A 27055-nucleotide genomic window follows, 5' to 3' on the forward strand; every position below is an offset into this window, starting at 1 on the left:
AATTTCTGCCATGTCTACTTGAATCCAAGTACTCGGGCTACTTGAAGAAAAGAGTAAGACAAGAGTTTTCAATATGGAATATTAGTTGTTGAAAAAAACAGACTACTCCAACATGAATTAATACTGCTGTGGTCAGATAGAGACAGTTTAAGGATAGAAGAGAAACTCATACTGAACCTCAACTGCTCAACTACATTTCAGTATGTAGGGGGGGAAAAAAAATCACAACAGCTAAACATAGAAGTCCTTTGTGACTATCCTCAGAAAAGCACAGAAAGCGTATGAAGGAGATTACCTATCCTAACAAAAATAAGCTAGAGAAGCTTAAAGCAGCACAAGGGAAATTCATACTGGTGTCAAGCTCCAGGTCCTACACCTCGATAATACTCATGAAAGCTGCACTCAACTATGTAGATAATTTAATTTATATAAGGTTAAAATCCAGCCTAATAATAACAGAATAATATACCACTTAAATAAGTTAAGAAACTCAACTACTGGTTTACAATCAACACCCTTACAATTTAAGAGCTCATCTTACAATTCAAATACCAAACACCCATGAAAATTATCTGGTCTGAATCTAACTTAAATTCTCTAATAAATAAAAGAGTGAGACAGAAAAATCACATAAAGGTTAGGAAAAACTCTAGTTATTAATATTTTCTAACAGGAAACACATGAAAATTGGCATCTAGTGAGCATTAGTTAGAACTACACAAACTCAATTTAAAATAATTTAATTCTCAAATTTTAAAATTTATTTCATTTCTAGACATAACTGCAAACAAAAAATGTTTCGATATGCTATACTGGGAGAAAAATATTCTAGTCAAATTATTTTTATAGTAGCATTTTTAATTAAGTATATAATGATTTTGTTACAAGGCAGGGGTGGGGTTTTTTGTTTTTTTTTTTTGCCCTCAGCTTACCTAACATTTTCTGCTTTACTCACAACCAGACAAAAAGATTAGAATATCTTTATTTCATCCTAGCAACAACAGCTTACCAATATTGCCTTAAAACATTTACTACTATAATTTTGAACAAAATGAAATGCAAATTATGTACTTTAGGGATCTTTGTATCAAAGGCAAAAAGAAATATGTAATAATTATTAAATTTTAAAAACGTGTGTGTGTCTTTGTGTGTGTATATACTTACGCTAATGTCATTAAGAACATTAGATGCCTGTTCATGCTTTAGATTTCCTTTAATGACATGGTAAGATAACTCATAAAGAGCCTGCTGGAAATCTGTTGAACATAAAAGAAAGAGTATAAGAATACAATCTCTCAAACATAAAAGGTGGGTCCTTCTGAGGGAAGATCTCTATATTTCCTACTTCTTGAAATTATATCAAAAATAATAAGAAAAATATACTTTTAGTGCTTTTCTCTAGCAGATTTTTTTCCCTTTTACTTTCACAAAAACACAACACTAAAAGTAGAAAATAGTTAACCTTGACTCTACTACTATAACTACTGCTTAAACATTTCCTTCCAATCTTTTTCAATATATTTACATATTTTACATATTTGCAATCACAGTGCACATCACTTGGTACTCTGATTCCCCCACAAACACTTTTTGAAGTATTTTATCATGCTACCAAAGTCTCCAAAATTATTTTCAATGACTGCATGGAATTCCAGCAGGTGGATATAAACTAGTGTAACCATTTCTCTCACCAGAAAATTTCACAGATTTTTCTCAATATATTCAGATTATAGTCAATTTAATCTCAGTGCTACACTGACAGCAGGTAAAGAATACCAGTCAACATAAAATCAAGTTTTATCCATATCCTACTCTCAGAGAAATTTCTCCCCAAATCTAGATCTTTTCTCCTCTAGTTCCATAAGAATTCAAACTAAAATAATTATATACATACATACAAAAGAAAATGGCAGTTCTGTGAGAGCTGTCAACCACAAATAGTCACATTCACAATTACCATAGCTTCCTTCCCTGGAGAAGGAATGGGGGGGTGGCTAATGGTCATGTGAATGCCTCCTTCTGGCCATATTTTTCTTAAGTTCTGTACACTGAAAATTTTACCTCCTTCCTCTCATTAAAAGTAGAACAATTGTATGGTGACAGATGGTACCTATGCTTGTGGTGAGCATAGCATAATGTATAGGTATAGAGTTGTTGAATTACTATGTTGTACACCTGAAACTAATTTATTATGTGTCGCCTATATTTAAAAAAAAAAGGGTAGAAAAACAAGTAGCTCTAAAAACAGCTGTAAAATAAAGTCAATTTATCCTGCTAAAGGGAATCAATACTCTTTCAGGGCAAAATAGCAAGTAAAACATCAAATATTTGGGGCATCTGGGTAGCTCAGTGGGTTAAGACTCTGCCTTTGGCTCAGGTCATGATCTCAGGATCCTGGGATCAAGCCCCGCATTGGGCTCTCCGCTCAGTGGGGAGCATGCTTCCCCCTCTCTCTCTGCCTGCCTCTCTGACTATTTGTGATCTCTGTCTGTCAAATAAATAAATAAAATCTTTTTTAAAAAATCAAATATTTAAAAATCTTCTCCCAGGAGCACCTTTAAACAACCTCATTTACAATGTTATTAATTTACAATTATTTTACAACGAAATAAATTTGTCCACTAAATTATCTGCTAAAGAAATACAGCCAGAGGGCGCCTGGGTGGCTCAATGGGTTAAGCCTCTGCCCTAGGAGTCCTGGGATCCAGCCCCACAACTGCATCCCACATCTGCATCTGGCTCTCTGCCCAGCGGGGATCTTTCTCCACCTGCCTCTCTGCCTACTTGTGATCTCTCTGTCAAATAAATAAATAAAATATTTTTTTAAAAAAAGAAAGAAAGAAAAGAAATACAGCCAGAGGGAGCCTGGGTGGCTCAACAGTTAAGCAACTGCCTTCAGCTTAGATCATGATCCCAGATCAAGCCCCATGTCCGACTCCCTGCTCAGTGCGGAGTCTGCCTCTCCCTCTCCTGACCTGTGTGCTCATTCACACTCACTCTCTCTCTCTCACTCCCTCTCTCAAATAAATAAAAATATTTAAAATAAAAAATATTTAAAAAAGAAATATAGCCAGAGTATTTCAATTTCTTATGAAGAATTCATTATTAAACATATTCTATACCTTTTTCATAAATATGCCTTCATTATACTTATAATAAACTATATAAAAGCTAAAATGCAAAGAAAAACTTTTCTATCTGGTAATACGGTAGAAATATGAAGTTGATTTCATGCTTTCAATTTCCATTATTAAAATGCTTTTATAACAAATAGGCACTTGTTTTTAAAGTTATCCAGGGACACCTGGCTGGCTCAGTCAGCGGAGTATGCAACTCTTGATCTCGGGGTTGTGGGTCCGAGCCCACATTAGGTGTAGAGATTACTTAAAAGTAAAATCTTTTCAAAAATTAAAAACAAGGGGACACCTGGGTGGCTCAGGCGGTTAAGCCACTGCCTTTGGCTCAGGTCATGATCCGGGTGTCCTGGGATTAAGTTCTGCATCGGGCTCCTTGTCCAGCAGGGAGCCTGCTTCTCTCTGCCTCTGCCTGCCACTCTCCCTGCTTGTGCTCTCTGTCTCTGACAAATAAATAAATAAAATCTTAAAAAAAAACTTAAAACTAGGAGCGCCTGGGTGGCTCAGTGGATTAAGCGTCTGACTCAATTTCGGCTCAGGTCATGATCTCAGGCTCATGGAATTGAGGCCCACATCAGGCTCCACACTCAGTGAGGAGTCTGCTTCTTTCCCTCTCTCTACAGCCCCCTCAGAGTGTGTGCTACCTCTAAAATAAATAAATAAAATTAAAGTTATCCAGATAACTAAGTTTAAGAAAAAAAAAAAACAATCGCTCTTAGAAGGACAAAACAGCTAAACAGCATAAACTAAATTCCCAGAAGAATATGGGCTCATAGGAGCTGAGGAAATTCTAATCTTAATCAGAGAAGGAGATTAAAATAGAGAACAAATAGCCCAGGTCATTTTGCTGACACTAAGTGACATGAAAACAGTCGTTAATGTCATCCACAAAACAGCAAAGGCAGTCCCCAATTCATATGTTTTTAAATGCCCATTTACATGGTTCAGAACATCTATTATATTTTAGCCACTGAAACAAGAAGTGGTATTTTAAGACTACCAAGGCTAACCCCCCAAAATCCTGTAAAATCTATACTAAAGTTGAAAAACATTATGTTTACAACGTGGAGGAAAACTTAACAAGCCTTATAATTATAGACAGAAATAAATAAAAGATTTTATCTTAATGCTAACATTTCAGAAAAAGTAGGATTTTTCCTTTATTTTTAGTATTCTCCACACCGAGAGTAGGGCTCAAACTCACGACCTACAGATCAAGAGTTGCATGCTCTTCCAACTAAGCCAGCCACCCCTCAGAAAAAGTAGTTTTAAGGACAGCCACAAGTAAAAGGGACTTCTAGAGATTCTTAGAGATTCTTTGTGGGATTTCAACATGGAAGACACTAGTTCTTGGTTATGTCAGGAATACTCATGTTTACCAGTCATCATTACAGTATCATTTTACTGGGGGGAAGGGATTTATAAAAAAGAAGTAGTGTGAGCAAAGGATACTGAGAAGACAGGGGCAGAAAGGGAAAGGGCTCAGGGAACACTGCCCAAACTCAATCCCCCTGAGACAGAACGAAGGAAAATTCTGAAGAAATGACATTCTTAGTTTTCTGCATGGACTACCAAATGAAGCCCTTAGACCAAAGCTTGACTGTTGGCAGCTATCAGCCAAAGAATGTATGTATTGTGGAAGTAGGCAAGGGCAGGTAAAAGACAGCATCAGCAATTCAGTCAATGAGGTCACACTCATAACTATTTTTGGTTTCACACATGAATCAGAACAACCATGCAAATTAACAATAATCTGGTAGTTATTAAAGATCCATACAGTCCCTTTTAAAACTGAAGAGTAATCATCCTGTGTTACATTATTTCAGTTTTTTGAAAATTCTTTCTCTTATTTTACCCAGATAAGATTTCAATCACAGACAAGATCAAAATTAACTGAGAAGTTATAAACTTGTTTTAAACATAGAGAAGAAAAAAAGTTAGGTATCCAAGTGCTTTTAGGAAGGAGTCTTTCTTTACTTTCTTACAATTCTGGCAGTCCACTGACTTATTCAAAGAAAAGGCATTACAGGGCACCTGGGTGGCTCAGTCTTTAAGCGTCTGCCTTCCGCTCAGGTCAGGATCCCAGGGTCCTGCGATGGAGCCCCACATCAGGCTCCCTGCTCAGCGGGAAACCTGCTTCTCCCTCTCCCACTCCCCCTGCTTGTGTTCCCTCTCTTGCTATGTCTCTCTCTGTCAAACAAATAAATAAAATCTTTTTTTTTAAAAGGCATTATAGCAACCTCAGAAATCTTTATGAAAGATCATGCAACTTTAGAAGCAGGCTAAACTGGAAAATAATTGGGGGTGCAAGCTAGTAATGTTAATACAGGTCTTACCCAAATGACAAAAAAAAACAAAATACTCATTTGTTAAAAAGTGCTTTCCACTCAAAACTTCAAATGTTCTTTAAAGTATACACTCTCATATTAAGATAATATTTAATTTTTGATAAAACAAAAGTAAATTTATCTATAGAAAAACGTTTTTAGGGGCACCTGGGTGGCTCAGTGGGTTGGGACTCTGCCTTTGACTCAGGTCATGATCTCAGGGTCCTAGGATGGAGCCCCACATCAGACTCTGCTCAGCAAGGAGCCTGCTTTCCCCCCACTGCCTGCCTCTCTGCCTACTTGTGATCTCTGTCTGTCAAATAAATAAAATCTTTTTTAAAAAACTTTTTAATCTTCTAGTCACAAAGGCATAATTCAAATAACTATAATGAATTTTATTTAAAATAGACTACTGGTTATAAATTATTTTTTCCAGACTGAAAAAAACCGTTATTGGTTCTACCCTCAGTGAAAGCTGCATATGAAAATGCTTTAAACTTACTAGACATAATTGTTTTTGTCCCTCCTTTTCTAAATACAAATGCCTAATTTTAAATTATAAATGCTAAACAGTAAAAGCCTTTAAAATTAAAATTTACATCCTGTTTAATTATATCTTATTTAATAAATCATACTTGTGATATGGAGTAAACAACTCCTTTGCTTTTAATGTTTTCCATGACAACTGCCTTTAATAAGATCCCCAGATACTACCTAAACATAACCAGCTTTAGTAAAAACACCACCTCAGTTTCTGGAAATTTCCTAATGCAAACAAGATCAGAATAGTTTTCCCATGCTAGCTCTTCTCTTCTGTTTATGACTGATAGCTAGCCTGTGTAATTTTTAATACAGCTAGCAACTGCTGATATTTGGCCAAATATACCATGTCACAAGGATAAGAGCCAAGCGATACATAACTATTATGCAGGGGGTATAGCTCAGTGGTAGAGCATTTGACTGCATAACTACTGTGCAGATCAAACATCTATATACAGAAATATATAGTCTTACTATAACTACAGTTTTAATCCTAATTATACTCTCATAAAGGCTTTATACAATGTGAACTATCTCATATCTTTTGTTTTTCATTCATAACAATTTAACAGAAAACAGAACATCTATTAATTTTCACCAAGCCAAAAATAATAGCTATGATACTTTTAAAAGTCTTACCTCTGTAAGTTGAACTATCATGGCTTTTATTTTCACTGAGGATCCGGCACAAATGCAAACTAGAATAAAAGAGAAATAATCTGCATTCATTTTCCAATCCTAATATAGATGACCCTTAGAGAGCAAATTATATCAACTAAAAATATTTGGAAACCTATCAGATGTGTTTAAATCTATTAGTTTATAATGAGAATAAAACAAACCTAAAAACCCTAATTGGTCAGAACTTGAAGATGCTAGTAAATCAATCATTATTTTTGAAAATGGGAAATGAATAAAAATCAAGCACTTATTCTGCCTTTCACATACGAACCAATAACTGATAAGAAATGTCTCTGTACTAAAGTATTTCAGATAATAAAGAAAGAATGACAGAAGAACATCATCTTTCAAAGATCCCTAATAAAGGATCTAAGCACCTATCAATAGCTGTTCAAATCATAAGAGACACTGAAACATTTTGTGTGTTCTAATGATGAGGAAAGAATACACCACCCACCTATGAAGTTGTCTTTAAGGAAAAAAAAAGCCATGAACCTAAATTTGAACTGTGGGAAACTCTGTACAATGACCCAGTCTCTTCAACAAAAACACTGCAAGAGGTGCCTGGGTGGCTAGGTTGGTTAAACGCCTTCCTTTGGCTCAGGTCATGATCTTGGGATCCTGGGATCAAGCCCCATTCAGACTCCCTGCTTGGCAGGGAGTCTACTTCTCCATCTCACATTGCATGCTGCTCCCCCTGCCTGTACTCTCTCCATATATATCAAATAAATAAAATCTAAAAAAAATACACTGCAAGGACAAATTAAAGATGCTGGGGAATCCTCTGGGTAAAAAAGCCTTGAGAGATACATCAATCACAGTGTTTGGATCCTGTTTTAAACAAGTATTTTTTTAAATTAGTATTTCTGAATCGCGGTGCCTGGATGGCTCAGTTGGTTAAGCGACTGCCTTCCGCTCAGGTCGTGATCCTGGAGTCCTGGGATCAAGTCCTGCGTCAGGCTCCCTGCTTAGCGGGGAGTCTGCTTCTCCCTCTGACCCTCTCCCCTCTCATGCTCAGTCTCTCTCTCAAGTAAATAAAATCTTTTTTTAAAAATTTAGTATTTCTGAATCAACTGGAATATTTTATAAAGATCTTATAAACTTTGGGGGTGCCTGGGTGGCACATTCAGTTAAAGCATCTGACTCTTGGTTTTGGCTCAGGTCTGATCTCTGGGCCATGAGATCAAGCCCCACATGGGCTCTGTGCTCATCAACAAGTGGGCTTGAGTTTCTCTCTCTCTCTCCTTCTGCCCCTCCCCCGCCCAGCTCGCTTGTGTGCTCTCTCTCTCTCTCTCTCTCTCATGCTCTCTCTCAAATAAATCAACACAAAATGATTTTATAAATTTTATATAAATGTATCTTTAGGGGCACCTGGGTGGCTCAGTGGGTTGAGCCTCTGCCTTCGGCTCAGGTCATGATCTCAGGGTTCTGAGATAGAGTCCCGCATAGGGCTCTCTGCTCAGCAGGGAGTGTGCTTCCCCCTCTCTCTCTGCCTGCCTCTCTACCTACTTGTGATCTGTTTGTGAAATAAATAAACAAAACCTTTTTAAAAATGTATCTTTAAAAGATAGTACTAAAATATTCACAGATAAAATGAGAATGGGAAAATGGGTGAGGTTATAGGTGAAACAAGACTGGCCTGCAGTTGAGAACTACCAAGCTGATTGATGATTTCATTAGTATTCTATATTCTCATGAGACTTCTTTTCCCAATAATAAAGTTTAAAAACAAAAAATCTGAAAATTGAAAAAAAAACCTTGTATTTCAAATACCTTTTCATTAGATTAATTTAAACAATGTAAAGAAGGATAGATACACACAACACAGTGAAAAGAGGTATGCATAACTGGAATTCCAGAAAGAGAGAACAGGACAAAAACAATTTTTGAAGAAATAATAGCCCAGGGCGCCTAGGTGGCTCAGTGGGTTAAGCCGCTGCCTTCAGCTCAGGTCATGATCTCAGGGTCCTGGGATCGAGTCCCGCATCGGGCTCTCTGCTCAGCGGAGAGCCTGCTTCCCTTCCTCTCTCTCTGCCTGCCTCTCTTGTGATTTCTCTCTGTCAAATAAATAAATAAAATCTTTAAAAAAAAATAATAGCCCAGAATTCAGTTTTTTTTTTTTTAGATTTTATTTATTTATTTGTCAGAGAGAGAGAGAGAGAGAGCAAGCACAGGCAGACAAGAGTGGCAGGCAGAGGCAGAGGGAGAAGCAGGCTCCCTGCCGAGCAAGGAGCCCGATGTGGGACTCGATCCCAGGACGCTGGGATCATGACCTGAGCCGAAGGCAGCCGCTTAACCAACTGAGCCACCCAGGCGTCCCCAGAATTCGTGAAGTCCACAACTGGAACATCATAATAAAGCTAGAGAAACCCAAGACAAATCAGTAAAGCACCTGAGGAAAAAAAAAGACAGTTCTTCAGGACTTCTCAACAACAACACAGAATGCAAGATATAGATGAAAGATACATCCGAAGCGCTAAAACAAAGTATCTGCCCATCAAAAATCTATACGCAAAAAACAAAGTTCCAAGTTCCAAAAAAAGACAAAATAAGTACTAAAGTTCAAACAAGTAACTGATTCACACACTAAAATAAACACTTAAGGATGTTTTTTAGGCAGAATAAAAATTATTCCAGAGAGAACTTTAGAGTTAAAGCAAGAAATGAGGAAAACATGGCAAGTATATGGGTGATTCTAAATGAGTATTAACTGTTAATAACAGTGGCTTGTATTTAAACATGTGCAGTATTAAATATATAGATAAATGGAAAAATATTATTTAAATACGTCAAGACTTATGTGGGTTTATCCCAAACACAAGAAGTTCATTCAAGTTAATTCACATTAAACTGGCTTTTAAAAATCACACGAGTTCAAATAAGTGATTCTGAAAAAGTAAATAAAAATAAAAATCATACAAGTTCAACAGATACATAAAAGACATTTGACAAAATTCAACAACCATTCACTATTTTTTTAGAAAGACTTAAAAATAGGAATAGAAAGGAACCATTATAATTTCGTAAAGCAGCAGTTCTTTTTAAGATTTTATTTATTTATTTGACAAAGAAAGTCAAGGAACACACCAGGGGGAGCGCCAGAGGATGAAGGAGAAGCAGGCTCCCCACTGAGCAGGGAGCCCAATACAGGGCTTGATGCCAGGACCCTAGGATCATGACCTGAGCAGAAAGCAGGTAACTTAACCAACTGAGCCACCCTTAAAGTAGCAGTTCTAATAGTGTGGTTCACAAACCCCTGATGCCCAAGACACTTTCTAGAATTCTGCAAGGTCAAAACCATATTAATAATAATACTAACACTTCATTTCCCTTTTTTGCAGTATTAACATTTACACCAGAAGTTCATTTCTTTTTTTCTTAGAGGGGGGAAGGGGCAGAGGGAAGAGAGAGAATCCTCAGTAGCCTCCACACCCAGCTCGAAGTGCAACACAGGACTCAATCTCACAACCCTGAGAGATCACAACCTGAGCCAAAATCAAGAGTCCGACGCTTAACCAACTGAGCCGCCCAGGTGCCCCTGTACTAACAGTTCAATAGAAAAGGAAGGAAAGTCTGCAGGCACCTTAACATATCAAGGCACTTGCATCAAACTGCTTCATTGATTCTTTGTGATCAAGAAATAGAAAGAGGGACACCTGGGCGGTTCAGTTGGTTGAGCATCAGACTCTTGATTTCAGCTCAGGTCATGATCTTATGGGTCCTGAGATCGAGCCCCACATTGGACTCTCCGGTCAATGGAGAGTCTGCTTGGGATTCTCCCCCTCTGCCTCTCCCCCAACCCACATGTGCATGCTCTCTCTCTCTCTTAAATCAATCTTTTTAAAAAAAAAGAAATCAAAGGAAAGAATAAAGTCAGTCCCATGTAAGATGTCACCAAGTTATTTTATTTTTCGTGACCATTCACAAAACAAAAGCCAGTTTCACTTAAAAAGGTACTTGAACTTGATGGGAGTGGCATCAGCAAGATGGCAGAACAGGAAGCCCCAAGTTTTCCTTCCTCCCAAAGAAACACCAACTCAACAACAATACACATACCAATTCCCTTCATGAGAAATTCAGAAACCAGTTAAGAGGCTCCTGCACCCTAGGTGAGCACTAAACCAAGTGCATCAAAGCCAGCAGAAAAATTCATGTCACCCTTTCAGCACAGTCCCTACTCCCGGCACAGCACCATCTGATTGGGGAAAAAAAAAAAAAAAAAATTCCCAGTTCCCAAATTCCCCCTGTGGACAGAAAGAGAAGACAGGACTTCACAACCAACATTCTGACTTGGGGTAGGGGCTGCCTGAGGAACTAGTTTCTTTCCTGAACATCTTGGAGAACAGATGGGACCTTGTATACCTTAGGTGCCTGAGGCCTGCTGACAACAAAAAAAAAGCTGGGTGGTAAGCTGCAGATTCAAAGAATCCACAGTACAAAAACAAAACCAATGCAGCTCAGCAACCTCTCCCTCGGGGGAGAAAAGAGTATCCAACACTCTGGCTTTTGGGGGGACTGCCTGAAGGACTGGTTTCTGTTTAGTTTGACCTAGGGCAATGACGGCCCCCAGCCTACTCAAGCTGCCTAGGGACCACCAAGAACAAAAATGAGCTGAGTGGTATGCTGCTACTTCATAGGACCCAGAGTACAACAGATGAACACCAAAGGATACAAAAAGAGTACAAGCTTCTGAAAAAAGACAACTGGAGGGGCACCTGGGTGGCTCAGTGGGTTAAGGCCTCTGCCTTTGGCTCGGGTCATGATCCCAGGGTCCTGGGATCGAGCCCCGCGTCGGGCTCTCTGCTCCGTGGGGAGCCTGCTTCTCACTCTCTCTGCCTGCCTCTGCCTACTTGTGATCTCTGTCTGTCAAATAAACAATAAATAAAATCTTTTTTTAAAAAAGACAACTGGAAAATTCCTTTAATGTGGAATCTCATACATTAAGTCCAAGACACATCCAGAGAAAAGGTTTGAGAAGGCCCCCAGAATCTACAGCCAGGCTCACTGGTAAAGGCCTTTCCCTGTACTAAGCAGCAGTTCACAAAGACTGGGATAGAGGAGTGTTTTTTCAAATACAATCATACAAACACAAAATTTAAAAGAACGTAAAGAAACAGGGAAGATGGCCCAATAAAAGGAACAAAATGAGTCTCCAAAAACTGACCCTCAAGAATTAGAGATACATGAGTTACCTGACAAAGAATTTAAAATAACCATCATAAAGATGCTCAATGAGCTCAGGAAAATGATGCATGAATAAAATGAGATTTTCAATGAAAGGACAGAAAATATTTAAAAGGAACAAAACAAATTTTGGGAGCTAAAGAATGTAATAAGTGGGGCCCCTGGCTGGTTCAGTCAGTAGACCATGAAACTCTTGATCTTAGAGTCATGAGTTCAAGCCCTATATTGGGCACAGAGCCTACTTAAAGAAAAAAAAAAGACTGTAATAACTGAACTGAAAAATAAAGAGGTTCAACAGCATTTATGGATAATCACATGCAAAAGAATGAAACTGGACACTTATCTTACATCATATAAAAACCAACTCAGGGGCGCCTGGGTGGCTCAGTGGGTTAAGCTGCTGCCTTCGGCTCAGGTCATGATCTCGGGGTCCTGGGATCGAGTCCCGCATCGGGCTCTCTGCTCAGCAGGGAGCCTGCTTCCCTCTCTCTCTCTCTGCCGCCTATCTACTTGTGATCTCTCTCTGTCAAATAAATAAATAAAAATCTAAAAAAAAAAAACCAACTCAAATGGATTAAGTACTTAAGTTTAAGATCCAAAACTATGCAATTCCTAGGGAAAAACACAGGGGGAAAACAGAGGGAGAAGCAGACTCCCCGCTGGGCAGGGAGCCCAATGCAGGACTTGATCCGGGAACTCCAGGATCATGACCCGAGCCCAAGGCAGTCACTTAACCAACTGAGCCACCCAGGCGCACTATGGCAATGATTTCTTGGATATGACAAAAAGAAAAAAAAAACCAACCAAGTAGGACATCAAGCTAAAAATCGTATGCACACCAAAGGAAACAATGAGGATGAAAAGGCAACCTATGGAATTGAAGAAAATATTTGCAAACCATATAAATGATAAGGGGAACATCTATAATTCAACAGCAAAAAAACAAGCCTCCCTCTGCCTGCTGCTTTCCCTGCCTGTGCACTTGCTCTCTCTCTCTAACAAATAAAATCTTAAAAAAAAAAAAAAAGGGCAAAGAGCTTGAACACATTTCTTCAAAGCAGACATACAAATGGCCAACAGTTATATGAAAAGATGTGCAACATCACTTATCAGAGAAATGCAAATCAAAACCACAGATATCACTTCTAAAAGGATGGCCATTATCAAAAAAACAGAAACAGGGCACCTGGGTGGCTCAGTGGCTTAAAGCCTCTGCCTTCCGCTTGAGTCATGATCCCAAGGTCCTGGAATCGAGCCCCGCATCGGGCTCTCTGTTCAGCAGGGAGCCTGCTTCCTCCTCTCTCTCTCTGCCTGCCTCTCTGCCTACTTGTGATCTCTGTCTGTCAAATAAATAAATAAAATCTTTAAAAAAAACAGAAACAATACCTGATAAAGGAGTTATCCAAAGTATACAAAGTACTCTTAAAATTCAATTAAAAAAAACTCAATTTAAAAATGGGCAAAAGACCTTAACAGCCATCTCACCAAAAATATATAGATGACAAAATAAGCACATGAAAAGATGCCTTACATTGTATGTCATCAGAGAAATGCAAATTAAAACAAGATACCACTACATACCTACAAGAACAGCCAAAATCTGGAACACCACCAACACCGAATGCTATTAAGGATGTGGCACAACAGAACTTTCAACATTACAGGTGGAAATGAAAAATGGTACAGCCATATTAGAGCAGTTTGGTGGTTTCTTATAAAACTAAACATACTCTAACCTTATGATACAGCAATCTCACTCCTCGGTATACACCCAAAAGAAGTGAAAACTTATGTCCACACAAAAACCTATGCACAGATGTTTACAGCAGCTTTATTCATAATTGCCAAAACCTGGAAACAACCAAAATGTACCTCAGTAGGTGAATGGATAAACTGGTACATCTACACTATGCAATTATTCAATACTGAACAGAAATGAGCACTCAAGCCATGAAAAGACATGGGGGAACCTTAAATACATTATTACTAAGTGAAAGAAACCAATGTGAAAAGGCTATATAGTATGTATTTCCAACTTCGGACATTTTAGAAAAGGCAAAATTATGGGCAGAGTAAAAAGATGGAGAGAGTATGGACTACGGAGAGACTAAAAAGATGAGTGGTTGCCAGGGGTTGGGGGTAGCCAGAGAGATGAGCAAACAACAAAGAGGATACTGAGGGCCGGGGAAATACTCTGATACTCTAATAGAGGATACATATCAGTACACATTTATACAAACCCAAAGAATACACAACATCATAAGTGAAGCCAAAAGTAAACTATGAACTTTGGGTGATTATGATGTGTCAACACAGATTCATCAATTGTAACAAAGGTACCACTCTGGTGGGGAACATTAAAAATAAAGGAGATAGCTATGTATGCGTGGGGGCAAGGGGTAAATGGGAAATCTCTGTACATTCCTCTCTATTTTTTGGTTAACCTAAAACTGCTGTAAAAAAAAATTAATTCTTTTTTTTAAGATTTTTTATTTATTTATTTGACAGAGAGAGATCACAAGTAGGCAGAGAGGCAGGCAGAGAGAGTCAGAGGGAAGCAGGCTCCCTGCCGAGCAGAGAGCCCGATGCGGGACTTGATCCCAGGACCCTGAGATCATGACCTGAGCCGAAGGCAGAGGCTTAAACCACTGAGCCAAAAAAAAACAGAAAATAATAAGTGCTGAAGAGTGGAGAAACTTGTGAATTGTTGGTGGAAATGTAAAATGGTGCAGCAACTATGGGAAACCGTATGGAAGTTCTTCAAGAAATTAAAAACAGAACTACAATTCAGCAATCCCACTTCTGGGTATTTATTCACAAGAGTGGAAATCAGGATTTCAAAGAGGTATTTACACTCCCATGATCACTGCAGCATTATTCACAATAGCTTTCAAAAGGTAGGAACAGGGCGCCTGGATGGCTCAGTGGGTTAAATCCTCTGCCTTCAGTTCAGGTCATGATCCCAGGATCCTGGGATCGAGCCCCACATCGGACTCTCTGCTCAGCGGGGAGCCTGCTTCCTCCTCTCTCTCTGCCTGCCTCTCTGCCTACTTGTGATCTCTCTGTCAAATAAATAAATAAAACCTTAAAAAAAAAGGTCGGAACAATCTAAACGTACATCAACAGATGAATGTATAAAGGAAATGTGGCATATACATACCACTGAATATTATTCAGCTCTAAGAAGGAATTCCTGTCATACACCACAACACAGATGAGGCTTGAGGACAGTATGCAAAGTGAAATAAGTCAGTCACAGAAGCATAAATACTGCACGGTTCTGCTTGTATGAAGTTTATCTAAGGGAGTCATATTCATAGAAGCAAAAAGTACAATTTCAATAGTTGCCAGGGACCAGAGGGAAAGAGAAATGGGAAGCTGCTATTCAATGGGTATAAAACAAGACGGAAAAGATCCAGAGATGTATTGTACAAGATTGTGCTTATCTTTAACAAGAGGGTTCTGTTCACTTAAAAATTTGTTAAGGAGGGGCGCCTGGATGGCTCAGTGGGTTAAAGCCTCTGCCTTCGGTTCAGGTCATGATCCCAGGGTCCTGGGATCGAGCCCCACATCAGGCTCTCTGCTCAGCGGGAGCCTGCTTCCTCCTCTCTCTGCCTGTCTCTCTGCCTACTTGTGATCTCTGCCTGTCAAATAAATAAAAATCTTTAAAAAAAAATTTGTTAAGGCTGATCTTGTTATATGTTTTTATCTACAATAAAAAATGTGCCTGATGAAGTAGTAAAAAAATATTAACTTAATTAAATCCTGAGCCCTGAGAATATGTCTTTTTTTTTTTTTGAGAACATGTATTTTAATGCGACATTAATGGATGGTACATGTGACAAAATGGAAGGTACACATAAAGCCATTTCTGCCACACACCAAAATATTATAGTTGTCTCCAGGAAAATCACTTAAGCAACTGTTTAAATTGTGAGCTGAACTCGCTGCTTTTTCATAAAACGCCATTTTTACTTGAAAGAACTGACAAACAATGGTTATTCAGATTAAGTCTTTGGCAGGCGTTTTCTCAAAAATGAACCAACTGAGCCAGTCACTTCAAGGAAAACAACTGAGAGTATTTGTTGCCAATGATAAAATGTGAGGTTTCAGACAAAAATCCAAATACTGAAAAACTTACAGCTGCCACCATGAACTTGACTAGTTTCCAATTCATAAAAACTTTCCTGATTACAGGGCGCCTGGGTGGCTCAGTGGGTTAAAGCCTCTGCCTTCGGATCAGGTCATGATCCCAGGGCCCTGGGATAGAGCCCCACATCCGGCTCTCTGCTCAGCAGGGAGCCTGCTTCCCCCTTCCCCACTCGCCTGCCTCTCTGCCTACTTGTGATCTCTGTCTGTCAAATAAACAAATAAAATCTTTAAAAAAAACTTTCCTGATTAGTTCAGCAATGATAATAAAGAATGTGGGGTTTTTTAAATTTAATACAATGTACTGTCGTCAATATTTGGAAGAGCTGCATCATTCAGTGAACCAGTATTTTCCAAATGACCAATGCGTGATGTTGCAAAATAATGCATGGGTAAAAGATTTCAAGTAAAAGACAAATGCATTTTAATTCAACAAAGTACAAAAAGTTCACTGATGTGGTTTCGGATTTGGCCTTGCAATAAGCCATTAAGAAACTACCACTTGGGGTGCCTGGGTGGCTCAGTGGGTTAATAAGCCTCTGCCTTTGGCTCAGGTCATGATCTCAGGGTCCTGGGATCAAGCCCCACATGGGGCTCTCTGCTTGGCAGGAAGCCTTCTCCCCCCCACCCCACCCCCTGCCTGCCTCTCTGCCTACTTGTGATCTCTGTCAAATAAATATTTTTTTAAAAAAACTACCACTTAACAAATTTTGACATGATACCAAAAAAGAATAACTACAATTATCTGAAAAGACTATTAAAATTCTCCTCCTTTTGCCAACTATTTATCTGTGTGAGGCTGGATTTTCTTCATATACATCGTCCACAACAATATACTACAAATCTTACTTCATAGCACACATAAAAATCAACTCCATTTAGGTAAGGCTTAGAAATGAAAAGCAAGGGGCGCCTGGGTGGCTCAGTGGATTAAGCCGCTGCCTTCGGCTCGGGTCATGATCTCAGGGTCCTGGGATCGAGCCCCGCATCGGGCTCTCTGCTCCGCGGGGAGCCTGCTTCCTCCTCTCTCTCTCTCTGCCTGCCTCTCTGCCTACTTGTGATCTCTGTCAAATAAATAAATAAAATCTTTAAAAAAAAAAAAAAGAAATGAAAAGCAAAATAATACACCTCCAGATCATAGTAGAAGTTCATTTGCCTTGGGATGGGGAAAAGACTGCTTTAACACAAAAAAACTACTAATGATAAAGCAAAGTATCAATAAATTTGACATTAAAATAAATAACTTCTGTTCGTCAAAAATCACCATTTTAAGAGTGGAAATGCAAGCCAAAGAGTAACAAAAGATATCTGCCACATAAACAGTATGACCCAGAAAGGACACAAATGCAGACTCTATAAAGAACTCCTACAAATCAATGAAAGAAATGCAAACAATCCAACAGAAAAATGGGAGAAAAAATATAAAGCCTTTCACAAGAAATCAAAAATCCAAATGGCCAGTAACCATTAAAAAAATGCCCATGGGGATATCTAGGTGGCTCAGTCAGTTAAGTGCCTGCCTTCGGCTAAGGTCATGATCCCAGAGTCCTGGGATAGAGTCTCACAGCAGCCTGCTTCTCCCTCTGCTTGCACTCCCCACATGCTTGTGCTCTCTGACAAATAAATAAAATCTTTGAAGTCTGACGATATTAAATATTAGCGAGGATGTGAAACAAGGTGAACTTTTATACACCTGCTGTTGAAAGTCTACTTTGAAACGGTTTCACAGTTTATAGGAAGGTTAAAGTTAGTCACAATCCAGAGCCCAGCAATTTTCTACACTTCAGTATATATCCCATAAAAGCACATGCTTATATACACCAAGATACTTGTTTCTACTGGCACTGTTGACAATAGCTGAAATTTCAAAACAGCAAAATTGTTTATCAATAGCGTAAGAAATAAAAAAAAAACCTGTGGTAGAGTTATGCAACGGAGCATCTTGTAACTATGAAAATCAAAGAATGGCTAATACTTGCAAAAACATCAATGAATCCTAAAGACATAATGTTGAGAAAAAGCAGCCAGATACAAGAGAATACACCCTCTATGATTCCACTTATAGGAAATCAAGAACAAACTTAAGCTTATAGGGTAGTAAAACTGTAAATAAAAACAAGGATGAGAAAACCAAAAAGTGTGCAATCTGGAAGGGCAGCTATCTTGACCTAGATATGAGTAACATGGGTGTGCATATTACAGTGATTCTTTAAGCTCTACATTTAAGTTTTATACAATTTTCTACGTTGTTTTAATGGCACAATTTACAAGAAGAAATATTCTGATTACAAGTTGCACAAGGCTCTTAACAAAAAAGAAAACCAGTGAATGCGTGGTTTTTACTTTATGTCTAGCAATCCTTTTTCTATAGTCAGTAAAACAATAATTTTTAGGACTTCTAGAATATTACTCTATATCACACCTAAAGTGAAATATGCCACATTACAATCACCCACAGAGAAAATATCTACTTTGCAGATTATCTATGCTGTTGCAGCTCGCCACTCTGTCTTTTGATTATTTCAATACTCCATCATCATGATGAGCAGAGTTAAGGCTGTTTGAAGTCAATAAAGTAAACTTTTCTTGGTCAACAATTTACATGTAGGTCTCACAAAATTATCTTCAAAGAATAAAAAGGCCTTGCCAATGGAGACTAATTAAATCTGCATAGTTTGAAAATCTCATTTAGTTATGTTTCTTAACCAACATCTATTAAAAAAACAAAAAGAAGAATTTCCAGAGAACACATTATAAACGGTAAAATAAACTGATTAAGTTTGACCCCAAGTACTTTCAACCACTTTCCTGAAGAACTAGACAAGCCTTCCCGTATGTTAAGAACAGTGGTTAAGCTTTTTAATTTCTCAAAATGTTAAACCTACCACAAACTTATCTGAAATATAAAACAAAATCAATCTTCCTTCCAACAAGCAACACAGAAATACCTGCTTCAGACTAGCATCAGAAAATGTAACCCAGGGGTGCCTGGGTGGCTCAGTGGGTTAAAGCCTCTGCCTTTAGCTAAGGTCATGATCCCAGCTTCCTGGGATCAAGCCCTGATCCCAGGATCCTGGGATCGAGCCCCACATCGGACTCTCTGCTCAGCAGGGAGCCTGCTCCCCCCCTCCCGCCCCCCGCCTGCCTCTCTGCCTACTTGTGATCTCTATCTGATAAATAAAATCTTAAAAAAAAAAAAAAGACAATGTAACCTAAAAATATCTACCATCTAGCTCTTTTTTATTAAAGAGTAAATATTTAAGAAAGCTGATGGGGCGCCTGGGTGACTCAGTGGGTTAAAGCCTCTGCCTTTGGCTCAGGTCATGATCCCAAGCTCCTGGCATCAAGCCTGCTTCACCACCCCCCCTCCCCGCCCGCATCTCTGCCTGCTTGTGATCTCTGTCTGTCAAATAAATAAAGAAAATTCTTTAAAAAAAAAAAAGAAAGAAAGAAAGAAAGTTGGGATGCCAGGGTGGCTCTATCAGTTAGGTGCTTGCCTTTGGCTGAGGTCGTGATCCCGAGGTGCTGGGATCTAACCTCACGTTGGGCTCAGGAATCCTGCTTCTCCCTCTCCCTTTGCAGCTTCCCCTGCTTGGGCTCTCTCATTCTCTCTCTCACTCACATAAATAAGTAAAATCTTTTAAAAAAAAAAAGGTATATCAAGATCACTTCCATATCTGTTATGAAGTATTAAAACAATTCCTTGTGGTTCTCACTGTCCCCAAAGGTTCAATTCCCTTTAGAAAGTAGTAGTAGGAAACAATGGTTTTTGACAGAAGAATGGAATGCAATCAAGTAACTCATCTTTCCCTTTGTATCCAGGCTACTAAAAAGCAAAGTCAATTATTCCTTCTTATGGTGAACATATTTGCTTATTCACATTTTCAACAGCTTCATTTTTAATTTGTTTTAATAAGCTTAAAGCATGTCTTTCACAGTAATTTTTCCAGTGGAGAGGAGGGAATGTCAGTGTTCCCACCTCATCCCACCTAATCTAATGGTATAGCCATTGTTAAATAATTTTAAGAAATAATGAAACATAATTCCATTTTATCAGTCACAAGGCCACAAACATACTCATTGGAATGTAGGTGATAACGTCATCATGAACTATTCATTAGCATCTCAAAGATTTGCTCAAATTGTGTAAGGAATCATGGATGGTTTAACACTATAAGGCAATTGACCTGCATAAGATACTTTTATTTCCCTAGTACAAAACAGTTCTTCCCTAGTTGTAGGAGGAAACTAAACCAATTGCTAAGACTGTTTCTCCAATCAGTCGATTTGTCCATGCTCTTCTCCCTAAGTAATTCACCAACAGAAGATCAATCATAAAGTATCCTTAAAAAAAAAACAATTCTGGGACACCTGGGTAGCTCAGCTGCTTAAACGACTGCCTGCTCAGGTCATGGTCCTGGAGTCCCGCATCGGGCTCCCTGCTTGGCAGGGACTCTGCTTCTCCCTTCGACCATCTCTCTGACCCTCCCTCTTCTCATGCTCTCTCTCTCTCTCATATAAAAATTAAAAAAATAAAATAAAACAATTCTGGGTGGCTCAGTTGGTTAAACATCTGCCTCTCTCTCAGGTCATGATCCCAGGGTCCTGGGATTGAGCTCCACAAGCACTGAGTCTCGAATGGGGCCCCTCCCACCCCCACTCCACCTCTGCTCAGCAAGGAGCCTGCTTCTCCCTCTCCTGCTCCCGCTCCCGCTTCCCCCTTGCTTGTGCTGTCAAATAAGTAAATACAATCTTTAAAAAAACACACACACACAAATTCTGTTTCTGAACACTGCTTGTCTTACCACACCCGTTAAACAGTTTCAGTACTCTATCCTGAATTACAAAGGAAGAAAAAAAACAAAACTACCACCAGCAGCTGTCCATTTTAATATGGCTTAAAAAATAATCAAATAGGGGCGCCTGGGTGGCTCAGTGGGTTAAAGCCTCTGCCTTCGGCTCAGGTCATGATCCCAGGGTCCTGGGGTCGAGCCCCGCATCGGGCTCTCTGCTCCGCAGGGAGCTTGCTTCCTCCTCTCTCTCTGCCTGCTTCTCTGCCTAGTTGTGATTTCTCTCTGTCAGATAAATAAAATAAAAAAAAAAATAATCAAATATTCTCCCTCAATCTAAATGATTACTTTATTCCTCTCATAACTTCCAAATAATTAAGTTTGCCAGTTTTTCCACTTTTAAAACAATTTGGTGCTATTATGGAGATGCTGTCTCAGGTCCCTGAGAACAAAGACATAATCTACATGCCGTCAAAGATCTGTGAACCTTAAACTGAAATGTCTTAAATTCTTCCAAGGACTCAAGTATTTTGTGAATAGTTCTTGAGTATTTAGGTTTCCACCTTACTTGAACCCATTTTCCAGTAAAAAAGGAAACAGCACAAGCCTGAGCTACTAGATTATGGGCAACATCTCAAAGTTGGCTTCACATATGAAACACTGATGTCAACCTGTGCTTCAATTAATTCTTAAAAGCAAAACACAACAAAAAAGGTTAAATTTGGTGAAGCAAAGTACTACCTCTACTATCATTATCAGAACAGAAATATAACACAAAAATGAAATATTGGGCATGCAGTTTTATCTCGAAACATGTATTTATAAAAATGAAAATATTCACTTAAGAGGAGGAAAGGGAACAGGAAATGTTAAAAAAAAAAAAAAAAGAACAAAGGTTCCTGCACATGAGTACATTAATAGCGCTCTCTCTACCTTAATATTTAACCACTGGAGAATAATTTAATTTTTCTAACAAAGAAAGCAATAGCCTAGAAAATCTCCTGATATTGCTACAACAATTTTTTGAAAAATGCATTTCTCTTACCAGGAAAAAGGACTAAGACTTATTCTTAATTTGTGAATACAGGTCAAAATGAGAAAATAAATGCCAATGAAAACTAAAATATGAAGAAAAGCCTTCAGATAAAACTTCAGCTAAATTCAGAGCATCTTATGAAGAAGAAGGAAAAAAAGACTCAACTACCAAGACAACTCTCTTTGAATGATTATTTGCCATAAACTCCCTCCTCCTACCTCCCTCTAAAAAATTCAGGTCAGACAGCATTTAATGAATGTCCAAGTGCACTTAGATAAGTTCTGGAAGATTTAAAATCATTTAGTAACAGCAGAAGAAAAAGAATGGCAATCAAAACATCTGGCAATTAAATTTTAAAGGCTTATTATAACTACCAATAATTTATAAGGTGAGATCTAACAGAAACTTCTAATTGATATGTAAATTTTTAAATTAAGTTCTTTGAACAAACAGATAATATTCAACAAATATAAATATTTCAAAATTAGACCAAGTATGGACATGAGGCTAACATCTTCAGATTAAAACCTTGGAACATAAGTCCTCCATTAAGGATGCTTGTGACACACAGAAATGCTGAGTTCACTGTGTTAATGTTTTCTACTAAAAACAAAATTCACACTGGATCTACCAGTAACATGCAAGTTTATTAGCATAATCATGGCAAGTCCTATGCTAATATGAAATTGTCAAGAAACTAAAACTCCAATTCCAAAATTAAAGTAATTAAATCCTTATCTTTCATATGTGGCAGAATTCTTAAGTTTGCATTTAAATATGAAACTTGTAAGAACAAATCTAAATGTTACTAAGAAAGATGCTTAATAATTACGTTTTGGTATTCCTCCTTTGTCCTTTTGGTATCTGTGGGGAAGGATCACTTTAAAAATTCTATAATTTGGGGTGCCTGGGTGGCTCAGTGGGTTAAAGCCTCTGCCTTCAGCTCAGGTCATGATCCTAGGGTCCTGGGATCGAGCCCCACATCGGGCTCTCTGCTCCGCGGGGAGCCTACTTCCTCCTCTCTCTCTGCCTGCCTCTCTGCCTAGTTGTAATTTCTCTCTGTCAAATAAATAAAATATTTTTTTAAAAAAAGTTCTATAATTTATTATTAAAGACATAATCAGTATCTCTGGAAATACGTTAGCTAGGTATGTGACTGACCATTTAGACAAGCAAAATACAGTTTTTTCTTGTCCCCATAATTACCAAACAAAGCTTATTCTTCAAAGCCAAGACTTTCCATCTTAATACAGTTGCTTTTCATGAGGCACAATTAAGACACTGCCCTCTCTGTAAGTTACTAAATGCCCCGTGTATCTCATGTGTTGCTTTAACACTATATGGCTGAGGTTGACTACAACTCCCAAAATACACTGGTAAGAAGTGATAGACAAGAAATGAACTAAAAACCTCATGAAATACATCATGCATTTTTCTTAAAAAGGTAATTTTCAGTCAAGTTAAATCTCATCTGCTAATTTATCTCATTAAAAACTGAAAATCCACCCAAGATATTATTTTAAATATTGGTCATATTCTAAAAGCCAAATCTATAAATGGATTCACTAATAATTTATTGGCATGTTAGCTTTGTTTTTAACATTTCTAGTTGCTGGTTTATATTTAAGAGGCTCTGTTCTCAAACAAAGGAAAGGATTTTTGGTAATATATTTACAACACCATCCATTCTAATAAAATCAAAATCCCAGACACAAGAACTCTGAAGTTAGACTATATGCAACAAAGTTTTGAAAGAGGAGAAAGAGGTCAAGCAAATGAAACCTAAGTACTGGATGGTGATGTGTTTGCCTATTTAAAATATTTCATTATGTCATACAACTAATACCTTGTGCTCTCTTCATATAACAGAATACGATTATAAAAATGACTACACTGATTTGGATCTATATTTCAAACTACATTCCTCAAGCCATGGAGTAACTACATACAAATAAGCCCTAGCAACAGTACTGAAAAAGCTCTTCAGGAATAATATGGGTAGCATGGATCATACAAATATACATAAAGTGAATCCAAAAATCTCATTTTGACAAGGTATTTCAACCTCCTACATCACTGTTTTTCTCCAACCACTGCTGGTAAGAAGTCAAGCAGAATTTCACCTCCTAGCCTTAATACCCCTCATTCTAAGGTGAAAGTAATAATAGTAAAACTGTCAAAAACAGCTGGAAGGAGGAAGCTGAGCAATCTACAAAGATGACAAGCCCTGAACAACTAAGTAGGTAAAAAAAACAATGAACTGATTTATCCGTGTGGGGAGGTTATCCTAATCTAATATAGATGAAAATGATGGTTTGGTTAGGTAACCTCCCATCCTGCCTTCCCTGCACACAAGGAACTTAATAGCTACTTGGTAAATAGCATGTACAAGGATCTGGAAAATGTTCCTAACAGTTAAAAATGTTTATCGAACAGACTTCTCACTTAATAAACAAATAAGCACTCACTCTAAGCATATGCTAGAAAAGCTAGGGGGAGAGGAAGAAGGGGTGAGAGGCGTGGGCACGGCGGGGCGCGGGGGGGGGGGGGGGCGGGGGGCAGGGGCGGGAGGGTTTAACCAAAATAAATATGAAACACAGTCCCCACTCTTCAAGGGTCTCTCAATTCGTTAAGAGTACAAGAGTAAGCAGGAGAAAGAGTCAAAGGCCAATTAATTGCTAACCTGAGTGGTACGGACTTTAAGAGCAAGAGCTGTCCAGAGAAGTTTAAATATCTAAAGATTGGAATATTACTTTTAATAGCTATCACTTAAGCACTTACTATAAGCCAAGTGCATTACAGTCATTATTTAGTCTTCACAACAATCCTTTGAGTACTTATTAATCCCAATTTACTCAAGGGGAAACGGTCAAAGTGGTTAAGGAACTTACCCAAGGTCACTCAGCTAGTTAAGTGGCTAAGACCGCCGCTTACCCAGGAAATACAATTCTAGAGCTCACAGTTAAGACTTCGTAAAGCAGTGCGAGTGCGCGCCGAGCGGGGGAGGCCGGGGGGGGGGGGGGGGAGGCCATACAGGCTGGCAATATTACACGCGCAAGATCGGGCAACGCATTCCCCGGGTTTCGTTCGAAGCAACGAAGTTCCAAAGATTCGTTATCTTTCGCACCAGCAACCGTAAACTGACGGGGGGGCGGGGGTGACGACCGCAAAAATGGCTAACGAGAGTTAATCTCATACACTGCCGAACTTTAGCTAATAAAGCGATTCAGAAAAAGAAATTAAAAATAAATTATTTGTTTTTGAATCTAGGGGTTTACTGCTTAAACGATTTCTTTCTTTCCGAGAGAGCGCGAACTGAAATTTTGGGCGAGGAAACCGCGGGTATGGCAAATTACTGTTTTCTGTATTACCGGGGGAAAAAAACAAGTTTTATGACTAAAGGAAACGCGTTATTCCAGGTACTCGAGAACCTTGGAGAGTTGCCAAAATTAGTTGCAGTCCCAGGACAAAATGGGGTTTAGGAAACATTTAATGACGAAAGTTGAATCAAACCCGAAATGGCTCTGAAGTGAAAAGACTGAGCAAAGAAATGCCGATAGGTCTTCAGGAAAAGCGGCAATCCAGCTACACTTCTCCCACGGCTAGTGGCGCCGCGCGAGGCCGGGACAATCCGAAAGACCGCTCCCCGGGAGGAAGAGAGGTGCCAAGAGGGGCTCTTCGCGACGCCCAGGGCATCGCCGCCGCGGACAGAGAAGAGAGGAGGGAGTCGGGACGATTCGCCCTCGTCCGACTTCGGGCAAAGGAGGCTACGGGCTCCAAACTGCAGAGTCGAACGAGCGCAAAGTGAAGAAATGGGACAGAGAGATGGAAAGTCCGAACCACCTCCCCCCCACCACCGGCGCGGCCCCGTAAAGAGAAAGGAGCCAAGTGAGCTCAAGCGAAGAGGGGGACAAAAAGAGACGGAGCGGGAGCGCGGAGACCCGCAGGGGCGAAACGGGAGTTCTGTTAAGAGACTAAAAGAAGACAGCCTACGGAGGGCAACGGGGATTTCAAAGAGGCCAGAGAAGGAAGGAGGTCGGCGACGGTTACCAGCACCTCTCCTCCCCGAGTTCGAAACTCCTAACCAACCCTCCACACCCGCCGCCCGGATGGGGGAGGGGGCACATCTTCCCCCCACAACCTCTTCCCACTTGGGAGAGCACGGCTGACGCCCGGGCCCGGCCCGGCCGTGAGCGCGCCTCCAGCCCGGACACTCACAATTCGCCTCTCCCTGATTTCTCCCAGTTCTTTATCCACTCTACGGGAACCACCACAGTTGCGGCCGCCATCTTCCCCTCACTAGTAGCAGAGGCCCGGATGTGTAGCACGCGAGCGAGGGGTCAAAGGGGAGCACCGCCCACGGGGAATGCCGGGAGCTGCGAGTTCGGTTTTCGATTTCCCGCCCCACTTTCCTCCCCACCCGCGGAAACCGGAGGCATTACCTCCAACCAGGTGGCTGAGACCCGTGGGTTCCTTTGCAGAGTAACTACGCCGGCCGCGCCCTCTACTACCTTTGCCCTAGCTTCCCTTTAGAACAGGAAAAATGCCATCCCTGGCCGACTCAGAGCCCTTATCTTCATCCGTAGTATCTACTCCAGGCCAATAATTCGAACATATACTTTTGAAGCCCCTAGTATGTGCTAGACAGTGGGAACAGAGAAGCAGTAAGTCATTGTGCCTACCCTCAACGAGCTCACAGTCTGTGGGAAAGAAAAACATGAGCAGATCAATTACAATACACCCAACTAACTGCTGAGATAAAAGAAATTAATCAGGAAAGAAGCAGCTATTTACTATGTGCTAGACATGCTAATACAAGGGATACAAGCAGAAACTGACCCTTGGAAACACTTGAAGCCACCAGCGCTGACACCCTACTGTAATCGGCCTCTGTCTCTGTAACCATAGACAGAACTAGGGGGCGCAATTACCATAAGAAACAACTTGTTTACATTACAGAGTCTCAAAGCATCTCCCGACAAGATACTAAGATTTCAAAGGCGAAATAAAAACTACAGTGGGAAAACATGGCAGACACCGTCCTTATTATGATGAAAATCAGCTCGCCCAGAAGTGGACATCATGTGCCTACTGATAAGGTGCTAAGAAAAACACTAACCAATTTTGTAGCGTTCATGACACCAAAATTCGCATAACCTGGATTTAATCATGAGGGAACATCAAACAAACCCATAGAGGGACAGTCTACAAAAT

General features: G+C 39.5%; 1 protein-coding gene across 14 annotated transcripts in view; it reads right to left on the reverse strand.

Annotated features, from left to right (window-relative positions):
* Window positions 1-26155, reverse strand: part of THOC2 (THO complex 2) — a 117924-nt gene extending 91769 nt beyond the window's left edge. For all 14 annotated transcript variants that reach the window (XM_045994889.1, XM_045994883.1, XM_045994879.1 and 11 more), the window contains exons 1-3: window positions 26060-26155; window positions 6641-6699; window positions 1165-1256 (exon numbers count right to left, since the gene is read on the reverse strand). In XM_045994889.1, coding sequence (XP_045850845.1) covers window positions 1165-1256; window positions 6641-6699; window positions 26060-26130 — 222 coding nt within the window. In that variant the 5' untranslated portion in view covers window positions 26131-26155. The remainder of the gene's footprint in view (window positions 1-1164; window positions 1257-6640; window positions 6700-26059) is intronic.
* Window positions 26156-27055: the final 900 nt, after the last annotated feature.

The sequence above is a fragment of the Meles meles genome, chromosome X (genome assembly GCF_922984935.1).
Source record: "Meles meles chromosome X, mMelMel3.1 paternal haplotype, whole genome shotgun sequence".
Classification (NCBI taxonomy): domain Eukaryota; kingdom Metazoa; phylum Chordata; class Mammalia; order Carnivora; family Mustelidae; genus Meles; species Meles meles.